Raw genomic sequence first — 8,263 nt, 5'->3', positions numbered from 1 at the left:
GTAATAACGTAGATAAAACCATAAGAAGGGTGACATTCTAATTAACCCTAGGTTTTGGGATAGCTCCAAGTCTGCAGTTTTCTTTCAGCCTAGTTGCACCAGGTGTCTAACAGAGGCTCTGAGTCTGGGCAGAACCAAATGTTACAAAGAACAATGAGAAGCCTTTCTTTAATGTCATGTTTTAAGACTTAGCCCTTTCCTGGACAGGAGCCTGCCCCATTCCTTGCATGGAGAAGCTCTGGCAAAGTGGCATTAGTTTGTTGGTAACATTAGATCTGAAATACAGTGAAATGTTTGGCTGGCAAAACAAATCCAAGATCCAAGCTACATGAGCCATGGAAGATCTGTGATAAGCATTAATTTTCCGTAAAATATCACCCATGGGGCATATTAATTAGAGCACTGGTTTGTGTGTCTACCCATTCATTTTTCAGTTTACATCATGGCTGCCACTTCTTTAGCCACTATTAACTGTGGCATATTAATGACATACACAACATGGGCAATTTAAATAGGGGAAGCAGCCTAAGGAAAATGGGTTATTTGTCCCTCAACTTGGCTTCTGGGGAGCAGCAGGAAAGGGCTATTACCTTCATGCTTCACTTATGGACTGCCTCTTTCGGACACTTTGTAGAGTTGCCATATGTCCTCTTTTTCCAGGACACACCCTCTTTTTCATGGGTAGAGTTGGCCTAGCGATCCATAGTTAAAAGTAGAAGTTGGCAAATGTGTCCCTCTTTTTTGCTGTTCAAAATATGGCAACCCTACCTATAGGAAAAAAGAATACTAAACTAGCTGGACCTTTGGTCTGATCTGGAAGGGCCATCCTTGTTCTCCAAACTATGCGTAAGAAATATGTTCTTCTAATATGGAGGCTTTTAAAGAGAAAACTTGCAAAGGCTTTTCCTGCCTGTTGATATGCCTGCTCATCACTTTATGTACTCCTTGTTGGAGCAAAAAAGTTTCTAACAAATTGTATTTCGGAAGAATTAGGAATGAAATTATGCATGATCTTGTTCACAAACTATTTTGAAAGTATTCAGGCATGCTCTCTCTCTTTCTCTCTCTCTCATACACACATACAAAATATGCTCTCTAGGTGAATTTTAATAACTAGCTGCTTGTAAATTGTGCTATTTTAATGGTAAAATCTCACCACCACAGAATAGCAGGACTGATAACTGATCAGCTCCACATCTGGTTAAAGCAGATTTCTGCTTTGTCTTTTCTATCTTGCTATGGAGCTAATACATTGACTTAACCAAAGAGCAAGGAGAACACAGGTTTTTCTAATGCTATTGTTCGCTCTCTTGTATAAATGGCATGATATTCATTAATGAGACCCTTTGAAGTTACCTCTAAAGGTGTCCTGGGGAGTCAATTTTCAAGGAATTCCTAATGGAAACCGCAGATATCTGAGAATGAGGCCCACATCACCTTAACAAGGCCTGCATGAATCATTTAGAGGAGGAGGTGACATGACACATTGCAGTGTTTTTCCTTGTTAAAGCTATTGGCACCAAGCGACAGGCACCTACGCAGGGCAACAATAGAAGCAATCTGGTCTGCCACAGTCAGCCTGTGACACCAGATTTCTTAAGACGTTCCCTGCTGATATTGGTTAGTTTAATCCCTAAAGATTTATAAAAGTGTCCTAGAGACCTAGAAAATGGAGGCGACAGCAGGCTGAAGCAATACATTTGCCCCTGACATATGTCTTACAGATAACCCCTTAGTTACTAACCCATCTGCTAAACTTCCTAACATTTGTCATTGTCTTGCACTGGAAATCAGAGCTCCACACAGATCTCTTCCTCCCACCCCACAACTGAGCTGAACTATATTTAAGATTTGTTTCAGTGTGTTGTCCGAATGGGGGATGCGGTTAAGCTGTCTCCTTAACCACAATCTGTAACACAATCTGCGCTGAGCTACGAAATAAAAGGACTGGGGAGAAGCCACCCAGCAGCGACCCTCTTCCCGTGAGCCAGTGCACTTACGCTAAGTCGTGAATTACCTTTACATTCAATGGGAACATGGGCACTCATTCTATTTGTAGTTGTCCTGTTATTATTGTGGTTTTATTTCTTAGATGATTTATTTTATCATTTGTGTTTTTGCTGTCCAGAGCTCCTTTGGAAAGAAAGGTGGGACATCAATTTAATAATGAATGAGCAAAAACATTTCTTCTCTTGAGGCACTTTTTCAAATGAAATTTCCAGGCAGGATTAAAAAAAAAAAAAGACACAGATTTAGGCATGGAGGATGAGCAGTTGGGTACAATCCTGCTCATGATTATCTACAATGGCTGCATGGGAAGCAGGTGCATTTCCAAGCACAATTTAAAGCACAGGTTAATATCCTGTTTTGAACCAGGTTTTCTAAAGGAATGCTTGCAAATGTACAAGTCTTCCTGGGCTTTAAGATCAGCCACAGGTGTAACTACATTCCTATTCCCCCCCCCCAAAAAAAATCTTCTCCAGAAGTGTCCCAACCCACCCCTAAAGCTGATTTTGAGGGCACATAGGGATCAGAGGTGGGGAAAATTCCATTAGCAGAATTCTGGGCAGAATGAGAGCACTGGATACCACCTTGTGGACCAAACCTTCCTGTGTTGAGCAGATTAAGTCTGAATGGGGCTCCTATGAATTGCCTCCAAGTGATTGGGGAACCTGCTTTATCAGGGCTTCTGATCACAAAAGGTTCTACTATTATTATTCTGTCCATGTTCAAGTGAATGTGGGAAGATAGCTCCCTTTGCATAAGAATGTCAAGGTGGGGCATGTGTGAGGGGATGCTGGGGACAGCAACCCTTATCTCCTACCTGGGTTGATAATTCTGCAGCCCAGATAATTCAGAAAAACATTCTGCGTTGACACCATCTGTACTTTTCTGCACTTAGTTTCCTTTCTAACTTCCTGGTTTACAATTCCTTCACCCTGACTGCGAATGAAAACATATGCCATAAATAAATGTGTTAGCCTTTAAGATGCCAGAAGACTTTTTCTTTGCTGGAGGACACTAACATGGGCAACTCTCCAGGAATATAAAGGTAAAAGACCCCTGGACGGTTAAGTCCAGTCAAAGGCGACTATGGGGTTGCAGAGCTCATCTTGCTTTCAGTCCAGGGGAGCTGGCGTTTGTCCGCAGACAGCTTTCCAGGTCATGTGGCCAGAATGACTAAACTGCTTCTGGTGCAATGGGACATCATGACGGAAACTAGAGTGTGCAGAAATGGCATTTACCTTCCCTCCACAGTGGTACCTATTTATCTACTTGCACTGGTGTGTTTTCGAACTGCTAGGTTGGCAGGGGCTGGGATAGAACAACGGGAGCTCACCCTGATGCGGGGATTTGAACTGCTGATCTTCTGACTGGCAAGCCCAAGAGGCCCAGTGGTTTAGACCACAGCGAATGTCTTGTGTTGGAAATCATGACATCAGAAAATGCAGGGCTGGTGTAGGCTACAGTTGAAGTTACCACATCCATCACATTATTAATGCAACTGAAACACACACTGCAAGGAGCAACAGAAGACCTACTGCTTAAAATGAACTGAAATGACTTGCTTACTTCATGACTACTCTTTTTATTTTCTTACAAAATTGCTGCTTTTATCTATTTTTCAGGTTTATGATTGAGAAGCTAAGTACAAATACTACTCTCAAAATTCCCAGACAATTTATGCCACCCATTTGCATCACTGATCATCAAACTTGTATTAGTTAATTTTTCAAAGTATGAATATTACAAACCTTGAAGTGGATTTTAAATCCTTGCTGCACTGAATATTTTAGAATGACCAGACAAATGGCTGTGGCTATGGAGTGCACAGTAGCATTTTATTGATGTCTGACATGCAACAATAACTGGAATGAATCTCTAAAATTAAGATTACAATTTTGATCAAATAAAACATGTTCAAGTTTACAAAAGCAATCAAAATGATAGTTCATGCATTTCATCATTCTATATATACAGGTGTCACGTAAGATGTGACTTTTAATTTTGGAAGGGGAAGATACAAATGATTAGTCATTGCACAAAAACAAAGGAACCCTCTTTTATCCAAGACATGCGCCTATCTTTTGTATAGTTGTTGTAAGTCTCTAGTACAGCATCTTATTGTACTAAATACAGTTGCAACCAATTCAGAACAGAATGTGCTGTATTTGCTGCAGATTCCCGGAACATAGAAATGCTCTTCAGACATTACTCATGTGAAAAGGGACATGTACAAATGGTTGTGGGGATGTGCATGTGGTCCCACCTCATTGCTGCACTACTTGTGGCTGCACACAAATTTATCTGTACTGTAAGCACTGGAAGAGCAGTTTGTAAAGTCACACAAGGAGCCACCATGAATAAAGAAGGTTCTCTGCTGCAGATGTCACAGCTGAGCTCCCAATAGCAGGTAACAACTGAAGAGGCCTGTATTCCACAGGACTAAGTGATGGCCAACAATGCTGCTGGCAGAGGTACCTTAATTGATAGATATCAATCTGAGAATCTTCACCAAAGAAGTCAATCGGTTAAAGTGCTGTAACTGTTGCATAATACTGCTGGTAATGGTACCTAGATTTAGAGTCAATTTGGACACGCATAAATGGGGATGTCAGAATGCAAGTCATACTGCTACACGACCTGCTTCTCCTGCTCAGCCCTTAGAATGCCTGGGAGAAAAATATTTTAACAGAACCCACAACAGACTTGTTCATCTATCAGTGCTGTAATCCTTCATTAGTTGCTTGGGAGCAAAGAATTTTGACACACAACAAACATATTTTAGAATACATACATTTTCAATTCTTCCACTTCTACAGCTTTTAAGGACACACGGAGCTCAGCTTGTGGAGAAACCCTTAGCCTAAGTTACATTTTTAAAAAATATATAGTTGTAAATAATGTTCCACTGCAGCAGTAAATATATTTTAAGACATACGTTTCCTTTTTAATTGAGCAAAGAGCTTGGGGTGGGAGGTGGGAATAACGGTTCGTTAAAATGCTTAATTGAGGATATGACCCCATTCATAAAGCGCTCAAATACAAGGCAAGGTTTTAACAGCTGGAACATTACAACTAGCCCTTGATTTACAGCAAACAACAATAGATGTAGCTAAGCATAATCTATGAATAAGTCTACATTCATTGGAAAGTGGCAATCAAGTTCAACATAAACATTTAAAATACAGCAGTGAAAAGTAATATAACACTAAACATTCTTTCTGGTAGTAACTTTTCACTTGATAGCTACAACCCTAAGAATGGCCTTCATATACTTTACTAGAAATGCTAGCCATTCTGCTCTTAGGCGGTGCAATTTGAAAAGGAATAAAGTACGATTGCCAAAAAGCCCTTCATGCTAATTTTTCACAAGACAGAGAATAGAAGGATGGGTAAAATGTGGGAATTCCCAATACTGTCCATCTTGGTGATGAACTGTACGTGGCATGAAAGGGTGGGTTTTGAAGCTCCTAAAACAACTCAGCAGAAATTGTTTGATGCTACAGGTAAATAAAAAAATATTGGGGGGCAGTGTTTTATTATAAAATGAATATTGTATATAGTTTAAATAGAAACATAGAATCTGAAGACATACAAATACTGGAGTGTGCTCTCACCAAAGTTATTCTCAGGCCAGAGTTGCCTTGCGAATTGCCGAGGTGGTACAGGAACAACCACCCTCCTTTCATAAGCAGCCTCTCCTAATTTCTGCTTATAGCTGAACCTTGGTCATTGCTCCTAGAAGCATATATTTGTACAGGACAGTCCTGTGCCTACCCTATGATTTCTGTGATAGTGTAGCTCAGAATTGCTCAGAGAATATGGATCACTATTCAAAGTTATATTTCCAGTAGTCACTTTTTGTCACAAATTATGAAGAGGTTTTGTTGCTTATAAACACTGTAATTTTCTGTTTTAACTATAATAATTTTACGAATGTATTTGCCATTGTTTCTGATATTTGCACTTAAATATTGGAAATACAAAGGTGCTTGAATTCACTTATAGATCAGATTGAAAGCACACGACAACCCTTCACAAAATGTTAACTAAAGTTCTTGTTAACTCTGTGTATGAGAAAAGCTCTATAGTCAAACAGTTTGATCTTTCACATTAAGATGCTAACAGAAGTAATTCGAAAGGTGATTGAAAATAAAAGAGTTAATAATTAACATGAGTTCAGAATTCTGTGGTTTATACTCTTCTGTTGTAGCTGAGGAATGCTCATTGAAGACACATAATGAACTTGCATATAATGGAAGTTCAAGTTAAACATCAGTGGCCCTGTGATTTCCAATATCACGGACGGTAGTCATTAAGTATGGTACTTTGGATCTGCAAGCTTTAAGTGAGCAATGGAATTTTAAAATACATTCTGGTATAAATGATGATGGTAAAGCATCTGTTTCAAACACAGTAGTTAACCTTAAAACACAAAAATAGCTTAGAATATGCATCCTTTGGTATTCATCTAAAGTGAAAGTACGTAGACTTACAGAAAAAGATTTTCATGTTCTTCTAAGACACAGTACCAACATTTAGAGTTACTCATGTATTAGGAATTACAAAATTGCTATAGGAAAGTGGAAATGAATCTGTCCATGGCACAATATTCTGCTTAATGTGGCTGAGGATATTCAATAATAGAAACACTCCCCTTTCCATCATCTTCTGATGACAGCTCTGCCCTATCATTTTAGTTAAAAGAATGTTTTGATTAAGGAAAGGTTCTTGACATGGTAACAACAAAAAATTAGAGCTATTTCAATTAGTATTCTTTTTCAGTCTAAAAGGATGGGGAAACCCTCTTTATGTCCATGCTTGAGAAATGTAGATTACAAGCAAGAAAAATGAAAATCTGAAAAGAAAAAGAAACCCTCTTCTTAACACTTCGTGTACCTTATGTTAAAACCTATATTTCACTTCATGTTAGCAAACGTTCTGTTTAAAGTTTTGTATAAAGCAAACTAAAACAACGCAAAGTTTTTATTACTGGTATAGCAAACTATCTTTCTCATCGTGGCAGTGATTCCCATTAGAATCGCATTTTGCCACTTTGCAACAGGCACACAACACTATACACAAATGTCACCTAGTCAAGAGACATGCTTAACCAAATACATCTGTCACTCTTAAGTGAAGGTCAATATTTGATTTGGACACAGAATATAGTACTTAAGAAAAGAACAACAAGCACTCTCCTAGATTGGGAAACACAAGCGAGCACACAATTTCCATTTCCCAAATTTGGCAAAAGCCAAGGAAAGATGTAAATGCTGACATGTCCATCAGCATTATCTCCCATAATTCATATAAACTTTCAGAAAATGAGGTATTCATTCATCACTTTCCTATGCTTTCTTTACTTAATGCATATTTGCATGCCATATCCTCATATTTAGTATCCATACCAATTTTAATATATTGCTACTTGCCATTTCAAAAGCCCCTGACTCTTATTGGGCACAAATGCTTCAAATACATTCCATTCAGGAACCATTGCTGTCAGCATCCTTATGTAAAAACACATGACACTTCCTCACTGATAATCCTCTACTGGTGATTCCTGGTCATAAAATGCTAACAATAAAATCTCACATCTTCAGATTTTCCTTCGTGTTTAGAGCTGCAAAACACATTCCGCTTGTGCGCATACACATAGACAGCATGCTGTAACATCAAAGAGACTGATTGAAGTGCAAAATAAATATTCAAGTATGTGTCTGGGATTGTATAGCTCATAGTGGTATACAAGTTACTACAAAATTTAAAAACAAAACAAAAGACGCCTGCATGTAAATTTTAAGAGGAATGTTTCATAGCAAATGGAATTTAAATCTTACTTTTCCAAAAAGCGCTAAGCAGCTTGTGTGGGTTGCCAGTTTTGACAATACTAATCAGTATTTGGAGTAAAACTCTCTCAGGATGTAAAGAGTTAAAAAGGGAAGCGAAGATATCAAAACACTGAAATAAGCAGTCCACCTTATTGAAGAAATACCATCGGGTGTTGGCACTGGCTTAGCTTTTTGAAAATTTGCCAGCTCGCCGAGAAGGTTCATATGGCACTCGGAGAATACTAGGAGTTTCTTCCATTACTCGCACAAGAAGATTGTCAATATAGTCCTCAAGTTCACGAATATGGGTGTCCTTCTTCTTCAGTTGTTCTTTATGTTTCACTAATTCTTGTAAGACCTCTTCATGTGTAAGGTTACGATACCCTGCAGCAGCATCAAAAGGATTTGCATCCTAGAATAAAGAG

At 38.7% G+C, this 8,263-nt stretch overlaps 1 protein-coding gene across 1 annotated transcript in view; it reads right to left on the bottom strand.

Annotated features, from left to right (window-relative positions):
• Positions 1-3,823: 3,823 nt before the first annotated feature.
• Positions 3,824-8,263, bottom strand: part of RAB11FIP2 (RAB11 family interacting protein 2) — a 35,384-nt gene continuing 30,944 nt past the window's right edge. The window contains exon 5 of the mRNA XM_081863741.1: positions 3,824-8,250. Coding sequence (XP_081719867.1) covers positions 8,023-8,250 — 228 coding nt within the window. The 3' untranslated portion in view covers positions 3,824-8,022. The remainder of the gene's footprint in view (positions 8,251-8,263) is intronic.

The sequence above is a fragment of the Podarcis erhardii genome (assembly GCF_964252035.2).
Source record: "Podarcis erhardii genome assembly, chromosome: 5".
Classification (NCBI taxonomy): Eukaryota; Metazoa; Chordata; class Lepidosauria; order Squamata; family Lacertidae; genus Podarcis; species Podarcis erhardii.
This window is presented reverse-complemented; position numbering and strand designations above follow the sequence as displayed.